Below are 27,830 nucleotides of genomic sequence, written 5' to 3' on the forward strand. Positions count from 1 at the left end.
TCATTCACTCACTCAACTATCTGTCCATTCATCTATCCATCTATCCATGCATCTGTCTGTCCATCCATCTATTGATTCATTATCCAACAGACTTTCCTTCAGTACCAGATCCATACACTACCATGTATTCCACTTCCCTCGGACTATTTCTGGCTCCTCAGTTCCAAAGAATCCAAGGGAATATGAAGGCTTTAGGAAATAATGAAGGTTGAAGGTATTTTTGGATAAAAAGAGTCATTTCCAAACCGACCTCATATAGGACTCAGAGGGGGTGGTAATCTCCAATTTCCTATTCCCCAGAGGTACACCCTTCTTTTGTTGTTCAGTGCCACTGAAAGGAAACGTAGAGCTCACCTTCTAAGCCCCAAGATACTAGTGATGGTTGTGCTTCGCAGGTTCTTTGCAGGCTTCCCTTACTAGAGCTCAGCTTGGAGCTCTGACCAGAGGTTGCCAAGGTTTAAAAGTAAGAGTTTGAGGTGAGCGGATGTGGCAGGAGGCATCCTTAGGTTTTGATTATACTTGGGCTTGTTAGATATTAAATTTGGAGGAATAAGGGATCTCAAGAACATAAATGTACACTTGGTCTCAGAAATGTTAGGAATATATGTCCCCATGCTCCCTCTTCCACCCTTCCTTTCTGTGCCTTGAATGGATCCTGGCTAAGTTGCAGGGAGACATCTGAGGTCCCTATTATCATGAAGCAATGGGGCCAGGACTTCCTAGCCATCCTTTCTCCATTCCTGGCAGGCTGAGTGAAATAAAGAGCCTGTTTGTTTATCTCAGAACCCCATAGGGCACCTTGCCGGGTAAGGGCAGACTGGTGGATGAGGAAGACTGTGTGGCACATAAAGACAAATAAGTTGCTCCTTGGGATCAAATTATGTGAAGGCCTTTGCAAATAGTTCTTCCTTTTCACTTGGCAAATACAATCCCTGATATCAGTTACCTTTTTTATCTTTTAGGTGGCAAAATAGTTCCCTCCTCAAATTCTCCCTTTCCTCTTTTATTCTATTACTCTAAACTCCATGTGTATTCTTCTAGAAGTTTTGAAATGCCAGGCATTTGAATCAATACCCTCATTTTGCTATTTTTCAATATGAATGAGTCAAATTGAGTGCTACAGTACGCAATAAAGAATTCATTTATTTGTTCTCCCTCCCCCAAGTTTAGTAAAATAACTCAGATCCTGATTTTCTTTAACTTGCAAAAAAAAAAAAATGTTATTTCCCAGAGTTGAGAGACCGTCAGAGATCTGATGCCAGCTTCAGTACAGATCCAGGTCATATGTGCTTCTGCCTAGAGTCAGCTGCTTGCCATAAGGCTGGCTCAGTGTGTGGTTATATCAAAACGTACAGTTTGAATTGTCTCCTACTATATGAAAGTTTAATTGGAACAGAAGAATGAATGAGAATTGCTATAAACAATTAGAAAGTGATAGTAAATTCTCCCGGAGAAACCTTGATGTAGGGGGTCATGTTATTGACTGTGGCCGATTGTAGCTCTTTCAGCAATTCAGTGATATACCTCAGAAACATGTGGTATTTTTGAATGGACAGGTCAATCAATCTTTTGGACTCAGTAATGAATTTTTCATAGTAATCAGAAAGTTGGTCTGAAAAATCCTGTAGTTTATATCTGAACTGCTGGCGGTAATCAGAAATGATTTCCTTCATTGCAATGGCCCAGCTTTTAATTATTTCCTGAGCATTGGTAGAAAGCTCTGCAATCTTCTCCTTCCCTTTTCCATCTTCATCGGTAAGGATGCTAAGGTATTCCTGGATATCTTTCTGCACAAACTGCTCAATTTGACTTGAGACCTCGGAAACCAACATAGTAGTACTGACAGTGTAATTGGAGTGCAAGTCCTTAAGGACATCCACTAGGTTCTTGAGCAAGCTAATGATCTTTTCTTCAAGTTCATAAAACCTTGCTGTCCAGCTGACCACACTTGGATCAACATATTCTTTGTGAAGATCCTTTATGATTTGATGGTACTGCTGTAACTGTTGAGAAGCTTTCTGAAGTTGGTTTTCAACAAGTTCACTAAACTTGCCAATGTTAAGGTACAGGTATTGAAAAACATATGGAATATATTTGTTGAAGATTCTGTTGATCTTGTATTGAATATGATCAATGAAATAAGTAGATTTTACCTCCTTTAAGTATTGAATATCTTCTTCTAGCTCTTGGAAAGTTCTTTGTAAATAGCTCCGAAGATCACTTAGCATTTCTGTAGTCTTGAGAGACTGAAGGTTGTTAAATATATCCTGTAGCTTTTGTGATAAAGGTATCAACAGTCTCCCAAACTCTGAGGTTAGATCTATTAGTTTAAAGGTCTGTGAACCAAAAGGAATTTTAATCTCTAGGTCCTTGATTAATTCAGATTTCTCCATCAGGTCTTGGAAATAGGAAAACATTATTTCTAACCCACTATGGATTTTTGAATATACCTGGGACAGCACCTGCCCTACTTCCCTCATGACCACAGTGCAGACTTCATCTTTAGTGTATGTCCCAGCTTTTCCTGGGAGCTGGAATCTGGTTAACTTCAGGAAATCAATCAACGAGTCAATCTGATGACTGACTATGACTTTGTATTCCCGAGTAACTCCTATTAATCTGTCAGATTTCTCATTCTGGTGTCCCCATAAATCAGCTTGGTCTCCCTTAGCCAATAACAGTTCCTGGTACAGATCCTGGGCCTTGTCCTTCCATTGCTGGTAGGTTTTAGTGGTGCTTCTGGCTACCTTCTGGAGCCCTATGTCTGCCTCATCAATCTGCCTCATGGCGCCTTGATAGGCCCACTCAGCGCTGTTCTGCAGACTTCTTCTCAGTTTTAAAGAAGCATCTCTCAGATCGAGTCCTGTGTGCTCCTGGTGGTACTTGTTAGCATAGTCATAAAGAGCCCTCGTGGCCTTGGGCACATTGTTTTTGAGAGAGCTTAGTAGTTCAGATGCTGCCTCCTCTTCCCAGCTGACTTTGATCTGACGTTTCTCACCAGATTCCTGGTACCTCCACTCAGTTTTGAATATGTTGAGTTTTTTATCTAGAGAGGACTAAAACCAAAAAAAAAAAACCAAAAAAACCCAAAAAAAACATGTTTTCAATTATCCTGATTACATAATATACTACACTAAAACTTCATTAACAGTTAAAAGTAAAGATCAGAGGATCTTTCATATTCTGAAGGGGATTTATCTTGCATATGTCAGTTCATGTGTTTGTCTTATGGTTAAAAAAGTTCACTGTTGTTAATTCCTCTTTATCATATGTCCCAGGAAGTATAAAATTATGTATGGCATTTACACAGTAACACTTAACATTAAGGCCTTCTAAGGACTGAAAATTAGGAAAGGGAGAGGGAGATGGGGAGGGGGAGGGGGAGGAGAAAGTGGAGAAAGAGACAGGAGAAGACTACTTCAGAGAAGGGAGAAGTAGCAAAAAGGAAAAAGTCCAGAGTCCATCTAGCAGAGACCTAGAATCCCAGTATCAGGAGCCATTCATTCTCTAAACCTGTGACAAACTTTAGCAGTAGAACTTGATTGCTTCTTCCTCTCTACTAATGGCATCTTTGATTTGACCCTGGCAGAGCTTATAAAGTACATGAGAGAAATTTGTCATATCTCAGCTAACGCTTCTATTGTGGGGAAAAATTTTGAAGCCTCAGATACTCCGGAAACCCTTATCTGAAAAATGTACTGGGCAGAGTTTGCTCATGATTTAGGTGATGAGGTATAACCCTCATCATTCTAAATTTGCCATAAGGTAATAGAATAATAGTGGAAATAGGATGTCATGTGTGCCTGTAATAATTAAAATCAATAAAATCATTGTAGTACATTCTGGAGAGTAGTTTCTCAGAGAAAAAGTTCCAACTGCTCATTTCTTGGTTTCCTCTACTTTGGGAAAGCCTTGAGAGAATACTTTGCATTGAATTGAATAGATTTTCTCAAATTCTCTACCCGTTTTTGGGGTATGTAACCCATTATATGGGACTCACCTGAGGGCGATAGTACAGATTCCATTTTAAGGTACTGTCATTGTCTTCCAAGTCCAAGGCTACAGTGCCTATGGCTGGGGAGGCCACAGAGGAGAAGAGGCTATTCTTACTTAGTTGGTGGTGCAAATGGACATCAGTGAATATTGGGCTGGTGATGTCAAGGCGAATCTCTTTTTTCCAGTCCCTGAAAGCAGAAAAGCAGATGAGCCATCATGAAGGGTATGGAGATGGAAAAAAAAAATCACAATGATTTGAAAAGAGATGAGATTTCCATAAAAGTTCCATACTGAAGTCTTTGATATTCGCTATCTTCTTTATATTCTGCACTGATGTCATGGTGTGCAAACGTTCCCTTCATCCTACAGGCTAACATGCCATCTTCAATTTTGTGTGTTCCCACAACTGTAGAGGAGAAATGTTATATTTCATTAGATTAATAACTGCAGGACATAAATATTTTCATTGTGAAAACCAGGAGAATTCTATCTTAACCAAATGCTTTACATGTTTGAAACGTGCAGTCCATGTTTAACAAAAATAGTTAGAAGGAGACATTATTAGTCCTAAGATCATCACAAAATATATATATATATATACTTTCTTTGAATCTATTCCCCTTGAATGTTGTAGGTTTTCTGCAGGGTGGTTTTTACACGTGGGGTATATATCCTTCTCTTTCTCTCTTTTTAAAATTTTGCTATGGAGAGTAATTTTACTTCCAGTCTTACAAAAATATGCAATTATTTATTCACAACTCTCATTGCAAATATAGAGCATATAGGAGTCAGGACATTTTCTTACCATTTAGATCATATTCCAGGAATTGAATGGTTGAATTGCACATGGAATTCAGGAATGTTTCAACGTATTCTCCTTTGTTTTTCAAACCAGCACTCCAAGTAGCATTATACAGGGGAGAGGCCACCCCAAAATGTGCAGTCAGTCCTCCAAAGGATGGAATAAAAATTCCAGCAGGTACAGAGAACTTAAGGGAAGGAATCTCAATAGTCTGCTCAGGTATGGTAATGGCTGGCAACTCAAAGTCTGCAATCTTGCTGGCCACCTCATTTAGATACCCAATAGCACTGCCAGCTGAAATACTTTTTGGAAGGGTGAGTTGGGACACAGTTAACTGAGATGCAGGCACAGTTATCTCAAAAAAGGGAACCAAGGAGTCTTCTGGTTCAGAATATTTTGTTAACACATCAACTTTGGGGAATTTCACTTTGGGTAGTGTTGGTATATTGAGGGCAAATGGCAAAGTGCTTAGCTTCTTGTAGATTTTTATTTCACTGAAATCAAATGTGTAGGATGGAACCTGAAGATCTGTAAATGGGACTTGGAATGTAGGTATGACAAAACTTGAATTTAGACCACTTAGTTTCAGTCTGGGAATGATGAATTTATCAGCCAATTCTTGCACAGGGACAGAGAAATGATAGCCATTGGGGTTTTTGGTGTACACAACGGCAGTTGAAGCATGAAGATACTGTTTCCTATCAATGTTGGTGGTGACATCCAGCTTTAGGAGGTCCCATAAGCTCTTGTCATAAACTGGAAGGACAATATCTTTGAGGAACCATAGGGACAGTTTTAAGGAACTTGCAATGTCAAGGCGTGCCTCTTCTTGGTCATTGGAAAGCTGTATGTTGTTCTGGAAGAACTCAGAATGAACCTGGACCTCACTTTTCCAGCTGACCTTCTGGTTCTCAGTGTTAGCATTCAGGGACAACTCTTGGCCAAGGTAATTGATTTCAAGGAGGGAACTGGGCTGACTTGCATGGACCTGAACAAGGGCTGACATTTTCCATGGGGAGAGTTCCAGAGTGGCTTTGCTTGTATGCTCTCCAGATGATAAAAAGAAGCCCTCTAGCTGTAAATTGTTTTTTGTGTTGTGTTCCCAGATGGTATAGATGCGTTGCAGAGTGGCTTCTCCAGCAAAATTTTCTCTTACTTCAAGGTTCCAGATACCATCAACTTTGGAAGCCCCTTGCAGCTTCACTGAAGACCGAGTACTCTTGGAATTCAAGTAAGTGCTGGCCTCACTGGCAATAGTTCCTGAATATTCCCTTGAAAGTACTGAACCCTTGATACCCCCTTTGGTAGATGACTCAATGGAAAAGTAAGAGGTGAGGCTCTCTAAGTTGAGTTTGTGGTTGACTGTCCCTATGGCAGTAGAGTACAGTTCAGGGGAGTTGAGATCATACGTTAATTCAATGGATGAAGAGACAGTAGGCTTCGACTTGGTATTTCCATTAAGTTCTTGCTTGAAATTCATTCTCAAAATGGGAATTTGGACTTTTGCAGATGTTGTCACTGATGCCTCCATGTTTTTCCTGGTCAAACTAATAGTACTGTCATGATTGCCTTCCACGAATTTGTTAGTTAGAGACAAAGCTGTGGCTAGCTTCAAGCCTCTTTTCCTCGTCAAACTTGAGGTGCCCTCTAATTTGTACTGCAGTGCATCAGTAACAGAAGAAGAGGAAGTTAGGAAATGAGCAACAATATCTGACTGGTTATACAGTCCAACATTGGTATTCAGCGTGATGACGCCTGATTTAAAAGAAAAGTCATAGGTAACATTGCCCATGGCTGGAATGAAAATATCATTTGGGGTACTCAGTACCTGGAAATCTTTTGCATAAATAGGAATTGGGATGATATGCTTGTCTTTGTTTTTCTTACACTGGGCCTTTACACTTAAATCAAATGATTGCTTTGTTGTCTTCAAGAAATCCTTCAAGCCTGTTTTCTCCCACAAGGAGAAATCTTTCACCTGGGGAGTTGTGAGCATTGTGTATGGTACAGTCATTTCAGGAATTGTCAAAGGAATGTTGAGGAAATCCAGGTTAGCTTCTCCATTTATTCCTATGTGGGCCTCAGTGCTGTTCTCATTGTTTCCAGCAAAGAAATTCTGACGGTACTTATACTGATTGAACCTGGCACTTGCTTGCCAACTTGCTTGCTGGGCACTAGGACTCAAAAACAATGCATAGTTATTCAGGAAGTCTACCTTCCCTATCAATTTTAATGGAAAACTAACTTTCAAATTCCCTTCATTGTTCGTGGATACAGTAATCTCAAATGGCTGTCCTGTAAAGAAAAGAGAATTTTTTAAAGTTCCAATAACTTTTCCATTTAAATGAGCATCATGGTTGCCAGTTATCTCTGCCTTCCTTTCTCCAAGCAGTGCTGTGCCTTTAGCGGCTAGAACACTGCGCCCCACATGTTGGGATTCAACCTGTGACTGGATTTCAAATTTAGAAAAGTCGAGGAAGCCAGATTCATAAACGAAGTTTTGGCTTAATCTTAGGTGTTTGCTGTTGATCTTATTAGACAATCCAAAGGAAGCAATGGGTCCTTCTATAATAAAGCTAGCTTGTGATTCATGTGCTCCTTCATCTGAGAATGTGTGGCAGGCCCATTTCCATGACCCTATTCCAGAAGAATTCCATGCTATGTGTCCAGCTTCCAACAGGGTCTTGATTTCATTACGCAGCTCAGCCTGGCTGGAAAAGTCCAGTTTGGGGATGTTCAATTTGTGGAAGTACTTTGTGTTGCTGTCCAAGGTAAGCTGATTGTTTATCCTGACGAGCACACCATGACTAAGCTCCAGTGTGTTTTTTTCTGTGTGTAAACCTGCCACTGTGTTTGATTTTCCCTCAATAGTATTTCCAAAAAACAGCACTTCACTCTCGTGCTCTGTTTTCAGGTACTTGCTGGAGAGCCTCATGGATTGCTTCATAACCAGTGGATTAATCTCAGGGCCTGAAAGCTGCATGTTGGCTTGAAAATCAAAATTGAGAACTTCTAATTTGGACTCTCCTTTGGCGATGACGGAAGCTGTGATCTCTGCCCTGTTCCCTGAAGTAGTTACATTCTGAATGTCAGTATTTGCATCTAATGTGAAAAGGGGAGACTGGATTTTCAAAATGCTATGAAGCTTGCCAAAGGTAGGGACTACAACTGTGGGTGACATGCGGGGAAGCTGGAATTCTGGTATGTGAAGGTCAGGAACCTGATAATCTTTAAAATCGAGATTTGGGAGTATGAATTCTGGAATTTTGATTTCTGGCAAATGGAAGTCTGGCAGAGTGATGCTAGCAAGAATGGTGTCTACCTCCATCAGGTCCCTCAGGTCCACTTCCAGAACTGGCCACTGCAGCTCACTGTGCAGCATTTGGTCAATGGTTCTGATGATCTTTGCTTTTATTTCTACCAAGTCAATTGTAAAGGAAGGCACGTGGAAGGTATTAAGGACAGTAAATTCTGGTGTGGCAAACTTGGATGGCATCTCTATTTCTTTCAACCTTTTGAAATTGATCTGAACTGACGGAACCTTCAGATCTGTCAGGGGGACTATGAAGTCCGGAGTCTGAAACGTAGCTTCCTGAAGAGCACGGAGACTGACTTCAAAGGCAGGCATGGTTCCGAAGGTGGTCTGGATTTCAGGAACAGTGAACCCTTGTTCTACCAAGGCTTTCAGGTTCTCAGCCCAGTCTTGGATAGAATGCTGTTCTGCAAAGTCAGTGAGGTTCTTAGCGGTGAGACTCCACCAGTCAGAAATGTAAGTGACAAGCGTGCTGTAAACCTGGCTGACCAGGGACAGGTACCGTTGAATTTCCCACTGAATGTCCATTTGATACACCCGGTCTCGTATATCTTCTAGGGTCTCTTGGAATTTTTCTCTCATGTAGATGAAAGATGTTGAATTTAAAGTCTCCTGCAACCAATCGAAGAATAGGTTTATTTGGGTGCCCTTTAGGTGTTCCAGATGGATTGAGACCGTGCCCTTGATGTCCTCTACAAACAGTGTCAGTGCTTTAGCTTTCTGTGAAAGTTCCAGGGCCTGGATTTCACCATTGAGTCTCTGGGTCACCTCACGGATTTTGTTATTGGTTTCATCTACAAACTGGTGGTAATCAAATGACCTTAATCTCTCTACCAACATGTCAAGGAATCTGTTTACTTGTTCAATGATTTTTTTAAAAGACAATGCTTTAAGTTGCTTGATAGCATTATCAATAAATGTAACCAATTTCTCAAAGTGATCTTTTATCTTAACTTGTTGTAGGACATTGCTTAGCTTTTGAACAGTCTCCTTCAACTTATATTGGTGGGCCAACTGTACTGATTTATCCACTAAAACCTGGATGTGTTGGTCTATTTCATACATCTTAATTAACTGATGGGACATGGCTCCAAGCGCATTGATTTTCTCAGCTACTTCAAAATCTTCCATAAGATTTATAACATAGTATTTGACATGCTCAACTGTAATTCTCAACCAATGTAAAAGAACTCTGACATCAGTAGCCTCGACCTGTTGTTTTAACTGTTCAGCAAGGTGCTGGATGTCTATATTCTGAATCTGTGTCTTGAGCTGTTGCAATTTCTCTTGTATCTGGATTTTGATTTTATACTTAGTGTCCACATTTTGAATCCAAAATGCAGTACTACTTCCAATTTTGTTAAAATCAGTCTTTTCAATAAACAAATACACATCATGGATTGTTTTTACTAAATTTACATGGATATGATAATGTTCATCAAGAATTTTCAGTTTTTCAATGATTTGATCAATAATCTTAGCAATAGCTGTTTTAAAATCATGTAAATCATAATTATCATTAATATACTGATCAAATTGTATCACATATGTTTTTAGTTGAGACAGTTTGTCATTAAGGGTGATTTTGGTATTGTCCAATGCGATTTGTAGATCATTTTCTGTAATTCTATAATTCTCTGTGAGAGCAGTTAGTTTCTCCTTGGCACTCAAAACTTGTCTCTCCCAGTTGAGTGCATTCAGATAACCATCGACTTGCTGTGGGAGCTTGTCCAAGGCTGTTCTGTATTTCTTCACAAACTGATCAACATTGATGAGTTTCAGTTCTCTCTGTATGGTTTCCAGTGCTGTTATAATCACCATTCGTTTCTCCTCAAAATATTCTGGCAGGATTTCAAAGAATGGGAGGTTGATGGTGTGGACATCTTGATTCTTATCATATTTTACAGAAGCAACAACACTGAATTCTTGGGGCTGGCCAATAGCATCCCTCATCCCTAAAGTGTCAATTATGTTGGTGTGTTCACTGAGTAAAAATGGCACTTGAATCGAGAAGTCTAGCATGGTGAGGTCAGCCAGGGCTTGTCCTCTAAGCTCCACACCAACTTTGTCTTTATTATTGTAAGCATCGAAGTCCTGGCTGTATTCATTTCTGTTCAGCTGGGTCTTGAGTTTCCAGGTGCCTGTCTGTTCAGCCGGAGTAAGCAGGACACTGACTTTGTGATCAAGAGCAGTACCGATACTGCTCTTCAATGGGAGATGGTGGCTTGTGGATCCCTTGTAATCATGAGAGAAGGTAAGGGCCAGAGGTTCTGCTTTCAACAGGAATTTGCTATACAGCTGCCCAGTATGCTCTCCCCAGAGACTCAGTTTCCCATTGCCATTTGTATGTGCATCGATGGTCATTGTAAATGGGGCCATGGCAGAGTGAACAACGTTGCTGAAATGGAGTGAGTCCGAGTTGTAGTTTGTACTGATGTCGATAGCTGAAGCCAGCCCGGCGATGTTTGTGTTAAGCCGATGGCTGAACTCTGTATCCTGCACTTTAGCTACGGTGTCTGCTTTATAACTTGCTGATAAGTCAGCGTAAGAAATGGTGTAGATGTGTTTTATTTCGTTGTTTTGGTAGACTCCTTTTATGTTCCCACCCACATTCAGCTTCAGGGGTTCTAGTCGTAATTTCCCACTGTTGGTCAGATCCAGAGCACTGAATTTCAGGTCATTGTTTATAGTAGTTACAAGAGAATAGGGTTGTAGCTGTACATTAACATTTTGCTTATAAAACTTGTCAGAGCTGTAAATGTTGTCAAGTTTTGAAGAGAAGTCCAGTGATAACCCTGCAATATTCAGGTTGTTCGTGTAGTCAAGCTTCATCTCAGCATAAGATCCCATCATGTCATTTGAAAGCTTCAGGCCCTCCCGACTGATTTTGAAGTTGAAAACATTTTTGCTGTCGACACCCAAAATCATGGCCTGATAAGCACTTCCCAATGATACTTCTGTGAGGGCAGCTTTTCCATCCAGACTGAATTTTGCATTGTGTTCCCTGAAGCGGCCATTCGCTGTTAATCTCAGAGATGCCCCCGAGAGGCCCAGCGCTGCATTCAGCTCATTCTCCAGCACCAGAGGGCTATACTTCAAGTTGGTAGTTGCACTGGTAGACATTCCATCTTGGCCAATCCTTAGTGTTGCTTTGTGAGCACCACTATTAATTTTGTCAGTGCCCAAAATATCAGCATTTAATTCAAGGCCATGGGAATTTAGTGATCCAGAAAGCAGGCTGAAGAATCTCAATGACTTGTAATCAGCCTGATACTCAGAACGCAGCAATGCATTTTGCTTAGAGAAGGTCATATCTACTTTGTTAGAAGTGGCAAAATCCTCATGCTTCCCATTGGTGTCTGATTTCAGGGTCAGCTCATAGTTCTCATATCTCAGGAAAGCAGCATTTTTAATGATGCCATCTTGCAGATCCAAGGTGGAGGTTAAGGAGACAGTTCCATCCTCATATCTTCCTGTTATGTAGTTGGTGCCCTGGAGGTAGGAGGAGTTAAACCTCAGGTTGGACTCTCCACTTAACTGGCCAGTGGTAGAATCCCTCTGGTAAGACAGGCCATATGTGCCCTTAGCATAGAATGAAGAGACTCTAAACTGCCCATCAATCTTGGCTTCCTTGACATACAAATGATGTTTCTTTTTTGAGTCCAAATGTACTGAAGCAGATATCTGAGGTCCCCAGGCACTAGAAGCGTCAAATGTCAGCAAACTTTTCGAGGCTGGATTATTTCTAATTTTTTCCACGTGACTGAATTTCATATTTGAGTCCAGTAATTTGTGGCGTAGATACCCATCACATGATAATGTGAACATATTCCTGTGGTCATAGGTTGTTTCTCCAGATCCTGACATAAAAATTAAAACACATTAGTTAAATTAAATAATAAATTCCCAGAGCAATTTCTATGTTGAAAGTCTTTCAGTAATAAAGTATCCCCCCACCCCCCGCAAATAAATAAAGTCCCCCTGATCTGGGTTAGTTGTGCGAGAGGAACTTCCTCCATCCATGACACAAGTGTAAAATCTGACAGCAAAAGGCTTCCCTGACCACCACAGATTTTGTTGGGTTCCCTTATCAAGTGCTTCTCTGTGCCTTATACTTTTCCATTATACCCTATCATAGCACCTCCTATGCTGAATTTTCATTACCAGTTTAGCTGTCTGCTTTCTCTGTTGTTGCCCATGTAGAATGCTTGGTACATATTATACATTTAATAAATATTTCTATTAGTTGAATGAATGAATGAATGAATGAATGAATGAATAGGCTTCTAAACAGCAAGGAAAATATCTGTAAGAAAGCCCGAGTCTTTTCCTTCCCAGACGAGGCTATCCCATCAGAGTCTGCAATGAATTAGCCCTGTGTACCCTCTGCCCGACCATGGCTCACCTTGCACACTGTAGGACAGCAAGTCAACCACAGAGTCAGCCTTCATGTGGTACCGAGCCTGAAGCCTTAAGTGGTTGGTGCTGGTGTTGCCGCCAGTGTAGGAGGCGGACCAGTTGTACAAATTGCTGTAGATATTTGTAGAGAGGTCTAGAACCCCCAAGAGAGGCACTCGCAGTTGATACAACTTGGGAATGGTAAAGGTGGGGATTTGGAATTCCCAAGGCGGCAAGTGGAAACTTATGGACTTGAAGTTGAGGTCTGGTGTCCGAATAGTCTCTAACATCATTAGATCTTTGGAGGATTTTCCACCAAAAGGCAAAGGAATATCAATTTTCACAATGTTCTTGTTCAATGTGTATTTGACCCGGCCGTCACTAAAATGAAGAGCAAAGACAACGTCCCCACAGTCAGAAATCAAGAACCCAAAGTTCCCTGCTCTCTGACCTTCCAAGCAGTGGTGCATGTACCCCATTCCCAAACCCACACTATGCTTTTCCTCATGCTGCTCCCTGTGTCCAGAATCGTGCTTTTCACCTCCATCCATCCAACACTCAAATCCATTCAAAACCCTTCCAAGAGCCAGTCCCTTGTGTCTATCTCAAAGAACACACTGCAATTCTGCTCACATAATTAGCTGGTTCACTTGTCAGTGCCTACATGCTCTTCCTGGGAGGAAGGATGACACCTTACCTGGTTTTTATATTCTCACTGCACCTAGTGCAGCATTTTACGCACATGTGACACTCGATACTTCCTATTTGCTAAACTGAAATGAGACAACTGGGTATGTGAAAAGAGTGTGGTGTGGGGAACAGTAATCTTAGGCTGTAGTTTTAGCTTCCACTGAGTGGTGATGCTCTGTGTCTATGCCTCTCTGAGTCTCAGTGATGTTATCTGTATAGTGAGGATAATGGTACCCTTTCTGCTGATCTCACAGAGCTGGCCTCAGATACCTAAAAGCCCTTTGTAATCTTTTCAATACTATGCACATATAGCGGACTATTACGATAGTTCACTTATGATGGAGGAAAACTAGATGGCTTTCAGATTCAGGTTGCAGTGCATAAAACCTCTTTGTGTGAATGTACCAGAATCCTCCAATTACTTTCTTAGGCTCTTTCTGACTCGATTGGTGTTCATGTTCAGACCCCATGTCCAATAATGCAAAAATGCCATTGTGTTTCTGTGAGAGTTATCAATCTCCTTAAGATGCTTCAATTATTTCTCTTAAAAAGGTAAATTTAAAAAGAGTCTAAATTATGCTAAGTAAAACTTGCCATTTACTTTTCATGGTTCAAGAAATTTTTCTGTGTTCTTTTTTCTGTGTGTGTGTGTGTGTGTTTTGTTTTTTTTTTTAACCTTTTCAAGAAGAGGTTTTGTGGGATGTGGAAGTCTGGCAATCCTATTTTCTGGAGGTACAATTCTTTTAGGCCACTGAGGTGATCTTGCAAATTCTGGGCAAAAGGAAGACTCTTAGATGCCTTCTGAAGCCATGTATTTGTTGCCTACAAAATAAAAGAAGCTTTTAGAGCAATGGGTATGGAGGGGCCTCAAAGTACAATTAACATCAGGTGATAATCTATATTTGACAGATGAATCATTAAGTAGAATGATGCACTGAAAGTTAAAAAGAAATCATAGAAAATTATGAATTTTGGGTGCTAGTCATTGATCTCTTCCTGTGTTTTATAAAAAGAATATATAACATAGTCAAACTCCTAGCCAGGGTCTTGAAGCTTCCTTTGATATTATAGGCACAGTAAACTTTTCTGCTTAGTAGTATTTATATGGTATTTATCACATAGGGCCTTGTGTAACTGGGTAACTAACCATGCACGAATATTTATTTGCTCCCCAGGAATTCCCTGAGGTAGGAAGCATACCTTATCCATCTTTGGATACTCTCCTTCACCTCACTCAGGGTTGAGTATGTAATTAGTCCTTATAACCATGTATTTATTGACTGACTGATTTATACTTACAACTATTAATTTGGAACCCATGTGTCGGAAAGTCATGTCTGTTTGAGGAACTCTGTGATCCAAGAGACTATTGGCATACGTATGCAAGCTTTTAGGATAATCAGAGAAGTCCACGGGGAAATTAGAAGCCACTTTTTTGGTATCCACGTTGGTGCCTGTGTTCCATTCAAATTCAATCTTCTCTTCATCTGAAAGTGCACATGTGAAATAGTCATCCATAGTACCAGGTTAGCCCTTAACCCATGGCTCTCAACAACACACTCATGTCCACAGTGCCTTTGGAAGCACTCATGGGGAGAGGAGGTACATACCATAAAGCCATACCAGCTTCTTGGAAACTGTTGAGCCATAAGCCGTAGCGGATGAGTCCATTAGGAGGAGTAGTTTTGTGGGAAACCACTGGGTAAGGATTTCACTTCTGACTTCTGCTTGCAGACGGGGTATGGAAATAACACCTTTGATTTTGCCTTCTTCCCTTCTGTCATAGCTATTGAAAAGAAAATCATTTGACCTCCACGACTATCCATCCCAAGGAGATACGTAGGATTAAGCAGCAGCGTCATTGGTGGCGACAAAAATGAGGGACACGAACGGTTCCGAAAATGAGCTCATTAACTTCTGAAGCCGACTTTGGCACAAATTTAGGACTTTCCAGGGTGATATGGGAGAAACAAATGATTTTCAAAAACTGTTTGAATCCGTCTGTACCATTTACTAGCTCTACTGCTTTGGCCAAATTATTTAACCCCTCTGAGCTACCATTTTCTTATCTACAAAACAGGGAAACTCGTATCTATGTTGCAGTTTATTATGAGAACTGAGATAATTCCTTTAGAGCAGCCAGCACAGTACCTGATGAATAGTAACTATCCAGTGAATGGTAGGAAGATCCAACTGGACACGTGCAGAGGGTCAGAATATTGAGGGCTCTATCTGCCTCTTGGACCACAGACTGGGGATGCCCCTAGTTTGCTCAGTTTTTTCCCCAATTTTTAAAAAAGACTTATTTATTTATTTGAGAGAGAGAGCATAAGCAGGGGGAGCGGCGGGCAGAGGTAGAGGGAGAAGCAGGCTTCCCGCTGAGCAGGGAGCCTGATATGGGGCTCAATCCCAGGACCCTGGGATCATGATCTGAGCCAAAGGCAGATGCTTAACTGACCGAGCCACCCAGGTGCCCTGGTTTGGTCAGTTTTGGGCCTGCAGTTCAGGTCAGATCACCCCAAGCCTTCCATACCTTATGTGGCCAGTGAGAGTGACCTCAGTGATTTTCTTGTTCTGAATGTCCACAGTGAGCTTGTAAGACTTTTTTTCCATAGTAGATTCATCACTAACTCTGAGGATTGTCCCAAGGTCAACGTCAAAATCTGGAATTTGGATTTCACTGGACAAAGTCCTACGCTGATGGTTATATTTGAACATCATAGTAGCTTCAGTGTGCTTTGCACCTGAAAAGGTGTGTACAAGAGAATCAAGGAACAGAAGCTATGTTTAGGAAGGAAGGAGAGGAAAAGGCAGAGAAATCCTCAGCATTCAATGGCTCAGATGAGCACACAGTTTAGGATTTTACCTTAAATTTCTAACTTACACATTTGTTCACTCTGCAAATATTTATTGATTGCCTGTCGTGTGTTTGGCACTGCTCTTGGCACTAGGGAGTCCTTGCCCTCGTGGAGCTTACATTCTAGTGGGGGGGGTGTACAGACAATAAACAAGCATGTCAGATGATACTAGATTTCATGAAGAAAAGTAAAACTGAAGAAGACAAGAAAGAGAGGGATAGAGAGGTGCTATTTCCTGTGTGGTGGTCAGAGTTCTCTCTGATAAGGCAATGTATGGGCAGAGACCCGAATGAAGAGAGGGTCTGAGCCATGCCATGTTCTGGGGGGAGAGCATTCCAGGCACTGGGACCTGGAATGCAAAGGTCTGACATGGGAAACACTTGGCGTAGTCAGGGAACAACAAAGGCTCGAAGTTCTTCTGTGCCAGGCAGACATGACATCTATACATGACTCTCTACCTGGGACACCCTTCCTGGTTCCAGCCACCCCAGCCCTGGCTTCCCCTCTTCCAGACTTCTCTTTCCTTTGTCACGAGATTCCTAGGCTTTCTCCAATTCACAGGTGTGCCCATTTTACACCTTTGGAAAGTTGTTATGTGACCTTTTTTTCAGCATGCACCCCCTTTCCTGTGGGTTTTGTTTTTCTCATTTAATTTTGTGACATACTATTCCCACATTAAAAGATCTTCCAAAGTGAATGTCTAAGTTTACCCCATCCCCTAAAACCTGCTTCTCCACCAGCCTTTTTGTATCTGGGTAAATGGCAACTCCACTCCTCAGTTGCTCAGGCCAAAAAACTTAGGGCCATCCTGATTCCATTTTCTCTCTTACATTCAATACTTACCTTATCAGCAAATCCTGAGAAGCCTAAACTTCGAAATATGTCCAGAATCCAACTACTTCTTAGATCTCTTTTGCCACTGCTCTAATCCAAAGCACCCATATCTCTGGTCTGGATCACTGTAATAGCCCATATACTAGTTTCTTTGAGTTGAAGACTTTAGGGGGACAGGGACAGATCATGAAAACTCTCCAGTGACTTCCTAGTTCACTCACAGTAAAAGCCAATGTCCTTGCCATGGCCTACAAGCCCATCCTTCCCCTACTTCCCCCTATCTCTGTGACCTCATCTTCTACCATATTCCTCCCTGATCTCTCCTCTTCAGTCACATCAGCTTCCTTCCTCTTCTTCCAACCTGGCAGCCATATACCTGCCTCAGGGCCTTTGTACCTATGAGCCCCTCAGCCTGTAACACTCTTTCCATATGGCTTATGCCCTTATCTCCTTCAAGTCTCTTTTTAATGTTCTTTTACCAGTGACATTTTCCCTTATCATGTCAAATGGCACTGTCTTCCTCCACCCTTTCTCCTTTATGCTCTATTTTTCTCCCCAGCACCAATCTGGCATTCTGAATATTTACTTGTTTGGCTGTTGGCTGTAAACAGTATGTGGGCAGAGTTTATCACCACTGTTTATTGTTCTAGCCTCAGTTCTTAGAAGTGGCCTGACACCTTTCAGGCATTCAATAAATTTGTTAAATACATTAAATTAATCAGTCCTCCTTGTGAGTCCTGGACCTGAGACTGAGGCAGAGATGGCGGAGCCCTTTCTAGATACTTGCCTTCTGTCTGAGTTACAAAGGTTAGTATGTCCACCAGGTCTCCGGCCTCTTGCTGCAGTTCGTGGGTTATACTGGCAGAATACTGGTCTACTTCTCCCGTGGGCTTCAGTTCCAGTTCAAATCTAAAGATATCACAGTGTAATGTGGTGCACAATGTCAGAGCTTTCAGTGATGATGTTAACCACCCCCAAAACAACCCAGCCTCCATGGCAACCAAAATACGGTCCTTATTTTAATATCGTCTCTTGTCCCTAACTGATCCCTTTCAGTCCCTCCAAGAGCCCAAGGCCAGGGGAAACCCCAGGGTGTTTGGACAAACTGAGCGGGAGTTGGCTGATTGTATCAGCAAAGCTGAGAAGAAAGAGTGGAAGCGGAGAGAGTTGAGGACAAAGAGCCCCCACTCTTTGTGGGGCTGACGCTTCGAACACATCAGGGGGCTCCAGGAAAAGTCCAGCTAATGTGTCTGGAGGCTCAGAAACCTGGACACTGAATTAGGAGCAAATTGGAATCTGTGCTGTGATTACACCCTCTAATGCATACGGGTGAAAAGAGGGACACCATCTATAAAGAGATGCTTTCAAAGGAATATTTCTCATGGGCAATGGCTTTAGCTCCCTGGAGGGAGTGTGCTAGAATCACCTTGGTCATTTATTTTTTGAGCTAAGACCTCCTTTAGGAGTCATGATTTACCTTCCCCCCCCAACCCCCCATGGAGAAACTCAGTCCTACTCAAAGTTTAGGTAGGAATGTAAGTACCCTTCAGGTGCGCTGGACAGAGGTAATTTTAAGTAATCAAAGGATGGTGCAAACACCTAAGGCTGGTCTTAGAACACACAGCAGATTTCCCTTTGCCCCGCCAAGTGGCCATAATGTAGAAGGTGAGCAGATGCGGGGTGGGACACTGAGCAACTCTGACCTGGTGTCCCTGGTCAGCGGATAGTAGGAGGCAGATTCTGGGGAGGTGGTGGTGGAGTAAGCGCCCGACGTACAGTAGTCCAGGCCAGCAAAGAGAGGCTTGCAAGCCGACCAGGACTGCCTGTTCTCGTTGAGAGGTGGAGCCACTTCGGTCTTGGTGGTGGAGAGGAAATGCAATGTGTTACTGGTGAAGAAAGAAAAAACCTGAGTTACCTTCAAGTTACCAGTTGACTTGAACATCACTGATGGTTGCATGTCGCAGTGCCAACATTTGCCCCCTTAACCTGCTCTCTATCTCCCCTCTGTCCACACACACCTCAGATTATCTGATTTACTCAGAAACAGTGAACAGTACAAACATCAACAAGGCTAACAAACACCGTGACTCTTCTGTTTCAGACATTGCACTGAGTTGTTTACTTTTGTTCGCTGTTATCCCCACAACAGCAGGCATTAGGAGGTTCCTTGTTTTACAGGGGAAACAGAGATTCAGATGTTAAAGATCACTGGGCCTTAACTCTGGTGTGCCCCTTCCCTCCCGTGAAGGGAAGCCTAGGGGTAACTCTGACTTTACTGGCTTCTTTCCACTTTCCCACATTGAATAAGTCCAAGTCATCTCTCCCCTTGCACGCCTCCCCTATCTCACACCTCCCCCATCACACACCTCCCCCATCGCACACCTCCCCCATTGCACACCTCCCCATCACACACCTCCCCATCAGATACCTCCCCATCACACACCTCCCCCATCACACACCTCCCCATCGCAAGCCTCTCCCTTTGCACGCCTCCCCCATCACACACCCCTCCCATCGCATGCCTCTCCCATCATGCATGCCTCTCCCATCATGCATACCTCTCCATTGCACACCTCTCCCATTGCATGTGTGCACATGTGCACACATGCACTCACACACACACATTTTCTTTCCCTGCTTGCCCCTCTTGTCTCCCTCACAATCAAGAAACTTGGCGGCCTCATGGTCTCCACTCTTTCAACAAGCTTCTCATGAACTTCTCAGGAACTGTGATCTGATGCCCCACCATCATACTTCTGGGACTGCCGCCATCAGCATCTCCAATCACCTTCTTGCTCCTAACTCCAAAGGACCTTCTTAGGTGTCATCTTCCTTGATCTCCCAGAAGCATTAGGGAGAGCTGCTCACTTATGGCCAGATTAAGACTTTAGAGTCCCTAACCTCTGAAAGGATTTTAGAATCCTCCTCCCAAGTATGTACTTAAAAAAATTAGTAAGTGCAACAAAGTTCAACAATGTCCTGATTTCATCCAAGGATGCCTTTTTTTTTTTTTTTTTAAATATCATGTTCTTTTCTCTGTATTATTTCCTCATTTTAGGGGTGCCCTAAAAGCTAGCTTTGCTGGTGGGCTGGAACCCTAAGTGCCAGTTTTAGCTGCCTATGGGGCAATCCACCCTGGTGGCCTCTCTTGGGCTTCTGTGAGCCTTTACAGCCTGGGCTCTTCTTCCACCTCTCGGACCACTCCTCCTCACTCTTTGCTGCTTCTCCTCTTCCGCTTCACACATTCACATTTTCCCCATTTCTGTCCTAGTCCATCACGTCTTACCCTACACCAATTGCTGCTTGACTTCAACAACCTCTATCTGCAGATGACGCCCAAACCCATATTTGTAGCTCCAGCCTGTTTATTGAGCTCAGACCCATTGATCCTGCCGCCAGCTATTCAAACGGGTGGTCTCACAGGACTTCAAATGTGGTATATCCCAAACTGAGTTTGTCAGCTTCCTCCAAACCAGCCACTTTCCCTGTTTCAGTGAGAGACACCCCCACTGCTCTTCCTCTTCTTCCTTGCCTCGCATCTGGTCAATCACCAAGTGCTCATGTTTCCACCCCCTGAGAATTTCTGGAGTAGGCTTGCTCCTCCCCGCACCCTCCCTGGCCCTCGCCTGTTTCAGGCTGTGAGCATCTCTCACCCACAGGTGGGTGTGACAGACTCCAACCAGTCATCCTGTCTCCAGTCATGCTCCTTGTCCATCCGTGCCCCACTCTGGAGTCAGAGCATGTCCTCTAAAACACCAGGCTTGCTTTATTTATGCTCCCACTTCAAACTCCTCTGTTTTCAGAAGAGTCTAACATCCTTCAGATGGTTCAGAAGGCCAGCCTCTGTCACCTCCCTCTATGACCCCAGTGCACTTCGCCACACTGAGTTTTGACTTTCTTGCAGCTCCTGAACTATTCTTTTTCCTTCAAGCCATTCTCTTCTCTTAGCCTGGGAACACTCATTCCTTTCTCCTTGGTCTGCATAACTCTGACAGCCTTCAGGTATCAGCTCAAGCATCACTTTCTTCAGAAAACTTTCCCTGAGTGCCACAGGCTACATTTTACAGAACTTCATGTCCTCCAGTGTTTCCTCTCAGCCTGCACTTGATACTTAATGGCTTGCTTCATTGTACGTCCTTCCTGTGAACTAAGTGCTAGAAGGTCAGGTGTATCTCATTCCCTGTGCTTCATATATATTAGACACTTAAATACTATTTTTACTCTTTTTGAATCAACAAATTAATGTGTCCAAGATACAGAAACTAAGGTAAATCAATGTTTAAGAGTATCATTGAAAATGGAGCTCTCCATATATGCTGCATCCCATAATCTTGAGATTAGGACCTTCATGCTCTATCCACTGAGCTAGCTACCACAGATTAGTATGTCCTCTGGTATTTTTCCTGTGGAAAATATGTTCATTTCCCAAGGACAATTTCTCTAGAGTTCGTGTTTCTTCATTCTCAAAACAAACAAACAATTAAAAAAAAATAACCTAATAACAAGTGATTAATCAGTAAGTCCTAAATATCAATTTAGTAAAACCTGGACAGTCGAGGAAATTGTAATTGTTTGGTGAGTCTAAGCTAGGTTAAAAGTAGGTAATTCACTACCTTCTCTCCCCCCACGCCCCCTAGTTCACAGGGCCCTGAATTATCTCAGGCAGTCAAGTCCTACGGATCCAGTTTCAACTCTCCCTCTCACACTGGTAGTCAGATCTGGCAGATGGAATTACCTGCCACTGAGCAGCTTGACTGGCCTTGTTGGAGAAGGAATGATGAACTTCAGCTGCTTAGTTTTCAAGGCAGCTTGCATCTCCAGGCCTGTCTCATGGAAGAAGTTGGTGTTCATTTGGATCCCAGTCCTTGAAAAGTCCGGGATGATAATGCCCATGTTTGTCACAAACTCCACGGACACAGAGGGCTTTGTCACCAGCTCTGCCTGCAACTGTAAGTCAGAAAATGACCTGTTCAGCTTCATTAAATATCTCAGTCCCTGTGCAGTCAGATCAACCGCCCTTCCCCATCCCTGGGCAAACATCTCTGGATCACTCACACCTCAGGAAACATTACTGTGATTTCTTTGGAGAAAGAAAAGCCACGTTCTCAGTTCCCCAGAGCCAGATTACACTGATACCCAGCACTGGGAAGTGCCCGAGTTAACTGCTTAAAGTTAACATAACAGGATGGAAAGAGGACAGGAATCCTCATTTATTGAGAATAGCTGTCGCCTTACTGCTCAGAGCTAGCAAGGTGGAGCCTCCTAGTGGAATCCTAAAGTTTTTCATAAAAATGAATAAGGCAAAGACAACGATGATATACTTCATCTTGAACTACACACATTTTAAAATTGTACAAGAAACCAATCGTGGAGGAAATGAACAACCTAAGGAATGAAAAAGTGAAGAGGGTCTTACATTGGCTATTGCAAGCTTCATTCCGGCCTTGAATCCAGGAGTGATGACTCCAGAGGAGGAGACTTGCAGTTGGAACCCAAGTCCAGTGGGGAGTGCAAAGGCGTTGTCCATGAAGATGTAGTGAAGAAACAAGTCATTCATTGAGCCTTTCCTGATGGCCTCTCCAATCTGTAGATCCAACAGGGGCAGTTACTACAAGTAAGCCTCATTGGAGTGGGATTTTAGAAATGCAACCTCCCACATATCAGATAGTAACTACTCTTCTTTATCCAGAAAGAAACAGACTAGTATATTTTGATTAGCTGACTATTTGATAAAATGCATGATTATTGGTTTCAACAGATTGGGATATAAGAAATTGCCCTAGACAGATACCATGTCATTTTGATCTAGTGGTTCAGTCACTTAAGAATACTGCTGTGCCTCAGAGCTTTATGAGCTTTAAGTAGCCTTGGATGGCATAGATTAATTCTGGTTATTTGGAGTCTAAATGGAAATGAGGGTCTACTTAAGTATAATCTATTATGATAAAATCACTTTTTTAAAAGATTGATTTATTTATTTTAGAGTGGGGGGAGGGGCAGAAGGATAGGGACAAGCAGACTTCCTGCTGAGTGCAGAGCCTGACTCAGGGCTTGATCCCAGGACCCTGAGATCATGACCTGGGCTGAAACCAAGAGTCAGCCGCTTACATGACTGAGCCACCCCGGCACCCCAAAACCATTTTTTTAAAACTAAAGAGCTATTGAGATGATGGACATATTAGTATGCATTGTTTTTTTTTTAAACAAAATTTTTAGAAAATAACTTGAAATCTGGTTTCTTAAAGCCAACATTATTATTTATCAAATATCGGGGAACAATATTTGGATATTTTCTCCCTTATTAATAAATTAATAATGATGGAAACTATAGCTCATATTTAGATAGTGGATTACAGTTTGTCAAATGCATCCTTTCATAATCATTGTAGCATAAATATAGGGAGATACACTTAATATTGTTTTCCAGATGAACAAATGGATGCCCTTGAAAGATACACCTAATATTACCAAAGGCCTAATTTCTAAATGTTACCAATTCCTTGCAACCCAAGAATCTTCCTCCTGAAATTCAAGGCAAACCTGCTTCTTTGAAGGAAGTACAAGTACTTTCTCTGGTTTGTGGGACAGGATCTTAAGGAGTCTGGGGGATCTAAAAAGGGCATGGGCTAATCTCATTGACCGTGATGGTGCCTGGCCCACTTACCATCTGGGGGATACCGGGAAGAGTGCGAACACCATTCAGCAGCAGCCTTCCCAGGACCTGGAGGTCTTGGAGCCTGACAAGGCCAAGCTCCTCTCCCAGGATGCGGAGGTAGGCTCTGGCTTCTGGGAATTCTCTGGATTTCAAATCTTTGATCAGCTTCTCAACATTGAGCATAATTCCATTGACCATGTCCTGGGATTTTAACAACAAAATGTCTAATGAGATGTCAGTATTGTCAAACACCTTTAGGTTCCTGATGTGGGGCCCATATGCTGCAGCCATGATGGGCTAAATATAAGTACACAGGTGGGGATATAGGGAAGCCACTGAAATCACTCCTGCCTTTTACAGAAAGATAGATAGCTCCTCCAAATTGAGATGGAAAGAGAAACTGAGGTCTTATCAGGGATAGTGGGTGCTTCCATGCTGTTCTTAACTTGAATGTAGGCATAGTAAGACGGACCTCTGTTCTCCAGGATGTCAGAATTCCTAGGCTCACCAAGAGCAGAAGATTGTCTGTCCCTCACGTCTCCCCTGATTACCCTTTTCTCCTTTGATGAGGGATGAATACTAGGGGTTTCTTGAGAAAATGTAGCTGCTATATAAATTGGCCAAAAGCTTGAAAAGCACCCTATCCTAAACAAGTTCTTTTTAGAGATTAGAAGAACTCCATAGACTGATGCTTAAACATGTGAAAGAAAAGAGTGATTGATAGACCCAAACAGAGCAAAGACCCTCAGCCTCAGGTGGAGGTGAGTAAATTAGAAGGTGGAGGTGGGGCCATCTGTGAGCATCTAGGAGTAAATTATTGCCCTGCTTTTCAAACTGAAATGCACATACAGGTCATCTAGGGAATGTCATTAAGATATAGATTCTGATGCAGTATATCCCAGTGGAGCCTCAGAATCTGCATTTCTAACAAACTCTGATGTGAGCCAATGACTGAATCACACTTGGAGTAGCAAAAAATTAAAGAATAAGAAACTCCAGATTATACAATCTATTTTCTACTCCTTAAGTGGGGGCTTATGCTAGCTTCAAAGTAGATTTTGCTCCCACTATATGAGTAAGAGCCAAAGAAAGCAGTTAATAATGAAAATATGAATTTAAAAATTAAAATAATGTCTGCTTATTGAACAATCAGTACCAGTCATGCATTCTGATTAGCATTTTACATACTTTATTTCATTTAGTCTTTAAATAACCCAGTGAGTTATGGACTATTAGCACTCTGGGGATGTAGAAACAGAGTATCAAGTAGCTTTCCTAGGTGTGCACATTAGGTCAGAGACAGTAAGGTCAGAATTCAAACCCATGCCCCAGAGTCTACACTGTTAATCATTATGGGAGAATGCCTCTAATAAGTCTGGCTCCTGGGCACACTGAATCTCCAGGAGGCTTATAACTGCAGAGGACCCTAGTCTTTACCCCCACAGGACTGGTAAATAATAGACATAATTATCATTTCAGCTAGATAGCTTCTTGACTTCTAGGCCTGGAGAAAAATATTTTTGCACTGAGATCCAAAGCTTTTCTTAATAAAAACATACCTGCTCATGTTTATCATCTTTGGTGTAGCCGAAGTGGTCCACCAAGATCTTGGAGACATGATCAGGAGCTTGGTCATCAACCCAGTACAAAGCCTTGTTGACACTGTCTGGGAAAAATCCTTGCTTTCCAAAGAGAGCTTCCAATGTTGGCTCAAAACCCTTCCCTTCCAAACCAATCTGAGAAAGAAAATCAGGCAAGAAAATGCCATCAGGTTGCTTTGTTGTATGTCAGCCTCCAATTCCTCTCTTTATGTCCATTTAATTAAACAAGTATTTAATGAATACTATGGGGTAGGAGCTGAGCTCAGCCACCACAGGAGTTGTTTTATTTAAATCTTACTGGAATCTTGAAAGGCAGAACTTATTACTTGTCCTTCTCCAGAAGACGCTAAGGTCAGAGAGGATAAACAATTAAACAAGAGATTCAGATTGGGAATGAATTTGGGGTTTGAACCAGATCAGTCTGATCGCATAGCCCATGTGTTTTGTTGGATTTGGTTCTAAGGGCTTCCCTGAGACATCTACATTTCCCTTAATACTACAGAGTCATGCTTCAGGTGACCTTTAGCTAGAAGGCAGGAGGGCAAGGGAGGAGGGAAAGAAGAAGCCCTCAAACTGATGGTAGGAATGAGCTGCCTGATTGTAGCTCCTCCGCAGGCTGGCTCATGACTCCCTTGACTTTCTATTTATGGTGTTGTACAGAACAGGAGAGGGGACGGGAGCCTCTTCTTAGTCTCACACATACCTCAAAGAGGTCCGCTGGAGCAAATCCAAAGACACTGAGGGTTGTTTTCAGCATGCTTTCTTTAGGAAGGTAATTATTTGGATCGAATATAAGATTTCCCTCGATTTTGACTGAAACAGGGTCAAGCGATGGAAGGGAAACAGATTTGGAAAATTGATAGTTCCGGGAAAATTTTGAAAAGTCCATGATGGTTGGGAGTTGAGATCCTTTCAGAGCTTCTTCCACTAACTTTTTCAAGCTAGATAGAAAGAAGGAGTGTAGTTTTAGCTTACACGTCATGTTAAGAATCCATTGTCTCTCTCACCCCAAGGAAATATGGATTGCTGAATGCTACCAAACTATCTGGATTTCATTTGCCCAAGAGCTTGGCTCAGGTCTGCTTCTGCTGCATTTTTGCGTGCATGTTGCCCAGAAGAAAGAACACTCCATAAAGGGCAGGCAGTGGCCTTTAGGAATGGGCGGGGGTGGGGTGGGGTGGTGGATTACTCTTTGCCCTTTGTGGCAGATGGGGGAAAATTACTCTTACTTACTTTTTGATATACAATTCTTCTGAGTTTAAGATGTTGGCGATGTGGGAAGCCACAAAGTTCTTTACTTGTTCATTCTGTTCCCGTGGAAGAAGCTGGATGATTTCATTAATATCTGACTGGGAAGGGTCCCTCATCAGCATGAGATAGGCAGCCAGTCGCTTATCCCCTGAAGAGGCATCATTGAGGAAAACCTGAAGAAGAACTTCCCGGACCTGTAGCCAAAAAAAGAGACTGTTACCACTATCATTTGGTCAGAACACAGAACATGCCTGGCAAACACTGGTGTGGTCTGCTGGTGGTTTACTACATGCAAGTCAAATTTCTTTCTGATAATTTTTCAAATGCTGGTATGGTATCTTCTCACTAGCATCCCTCAGAACAACCAGCTCAAGGAAGGGTCTCAGAAGACTCCTATTAAATGCATGTTACATTCAACTGCATTAACATACTCAAGTTGTGACTTGAGGAAGATCTGCTACTATAAGTGAAAATAAACTTGTTTTAACATAAATTATTTCAATGTGGGAATGAAGGTGGGAAGGGATAGTGAGAGTTTGGGGTGAATAAATAAGGCATTTTCCAAAGCTCTGAAGTCATTTGCACCCAAGACAGGGCCAGGGGGAAATCAAGCATGTTTTCCTGAGATGAGAGTGATGGTTGATCTGGTAGGGGGACAGCATGTAGCTAAAATCTCATATTCGAGGCTAGAGTGGCAGCATGGTCTAATATTTCTTTCTTCTCCACATACTGCTAGGCAGTCACCAGGCTTGTTGAAATGGCAATTAGAAAGCAGTAGAATGATGAGATTTACAATCTCATTCCAAGTCCTCGTTAATCTGAATGAAGTTTTTACATTCAGACTTCCTCTGTGAACTTCACCTCATCTTTAAGTTCCATTTTCCGCAGTGCCTGGATGGCAGCCTTCTGAATCAGCAGCGATGGCTCTGTACTTTTGATACATTTCAGGATTGAAGATGTAAGTTTTGGGGTTACTGTCTCCATGGTTCTTCCAATATTTCCAATGACCTGCATTGAAAAGAAACAAGGGCAAATCAAGTGCAGAAGGAAAAGTAGGGGGTGTCCAGGAAAATGCTTCTGAAACAATGCATATCATACAAAAGACTGAAAGTACCCTCAGAATCAAGTAGGTGTGATCTTTGTTCCCAGTGCAGTCATCGCGAATCTGTTCCAACAGGTAATCAGCAATATCCAGCAGGTCCTGGGTCACCACAGGGTTTGCCTTATGATAGCTACAGAGTAAGAGTTAGCACTTAGCTAAGTTTACTTTAAAATACAAACTTGTGTGTGAAGATTTCTTATTGCAAGTCTTTGCTCTCAAAATGTCTAGTGGAAAAAACAAGAGTATGCAAGAGAGTCTGAAAGTGGAGAGTGGGGTATAATCTTAGTACAGAGATGTAGGGGCTTCCTCAGCTCCTAGGAGGAGAACCAG

General features: G+C 42.3%; 1 protein-coding gene across 1 annotated transcript in view; it reads right to left on the reverse strand.

Moving 5' to 3' along the window:
• Nucleotides 1-1,114: 1,114 nt before the first annotated feature.
• The window catches only part of APOB (apolipoprotein B), a 37,749-nt gene continuing 11,033 nt past the window's right edge, over nucleotides 1,115-27,830 (reverse strand). Inside the window, exons 11-29 of the mRNA XM_021697339.2 lie at nucleotides 27,513-27,630; nucleotides 27,260-27,406; nucleotides 26,381-26,592; nucleotides 25,851-26,088; nucleotides 25,106-25,282; nucleotides 23,556-23,747; nucleotides 22,308-22,475; nucleotides 21,627-21,838; nucleotides 18,595-18,777; nucleotides 17,679-17,800; nucleotides 15,733-15,943; nucleotides 14,810-14,985; nucleotides 14,499-14,686; nucleotides 13,876-14,021; nucleotides 12,517-12,890; nucleotides 4,802-11,971; nucleotides 4,288-4,402; nucleotides 4,001-4,184; nucleotides 1,115-3,056 (exon numbers count right to left, since the gene is read on the reverse strand). Coding sequence (XP_021553014.1) covers nucleotides 1,425-3,056; nucleotides 4,001-4,184; nucleotides 4,288-4,402; nucleotides 4,802-11,971; nucleotides 12,517-12,890; nucleotides 13,876-14,021; nucleotides 14,499-14,686; nucleotides 14,810-14,985; nucleotides 15,733-15,943; nucleotides 17,679-17,800; nucleotides 18,595-18,777; nucleotides 21,627-21,838; nucleotides 22,308-22,475; nucleotides 23,556-23,747; nucleotides 25,106-25,282; nucleotides 25,851-26,088; nucleotides 26,381-26,592; nucleotides 27,260-27,406; nucleotides 27,513-27,630 — 11,965 coding nt within the window. The 3' untranslated portion in view covers nucleotides 1,115-1,424. The remainder of the gene's footprint in view (nucleotides 3,057-4,000; nucleotides 4,185-4,287; nucleotides 4,403-4,801; nucleotides 11,972-12,516; nucleotides 12,891-13,875; nucleotides 14,022-14,498; nucleotides 14,687-14,809; nucleotides 14,986-15,732; nucleotides 15,944-17,678; nucleotides 17,801-18,594; nucleotides 18,778-21,626; nucleotides 21,839-22,307; nucleotides 22,476-23,555; nucleotides 23,748-25,105; nucleotides 25,283-25,850; nucleotides 26,089-26,380; nucleotides 26,593-27,259; nucleotides 27,407-27,512; nucleotides 27,631-27,830) is intronic.

The sequence above is a fragment of the Neomonachus schauinslandi genome, chromosome 10, assembly GCF_002201575.2.
Source record: "Neomonachus schauinslandi chromosome 10, ASM220157v2, whole genome shotgun sequence".
In the NCBI taxonomy this organism is placed as follows: Eukaryota; Metazoa; Chordata; class Mammalia; order Carnivora; family Phocidae; genus Neomonachus; species Neomonachus schauinslandi.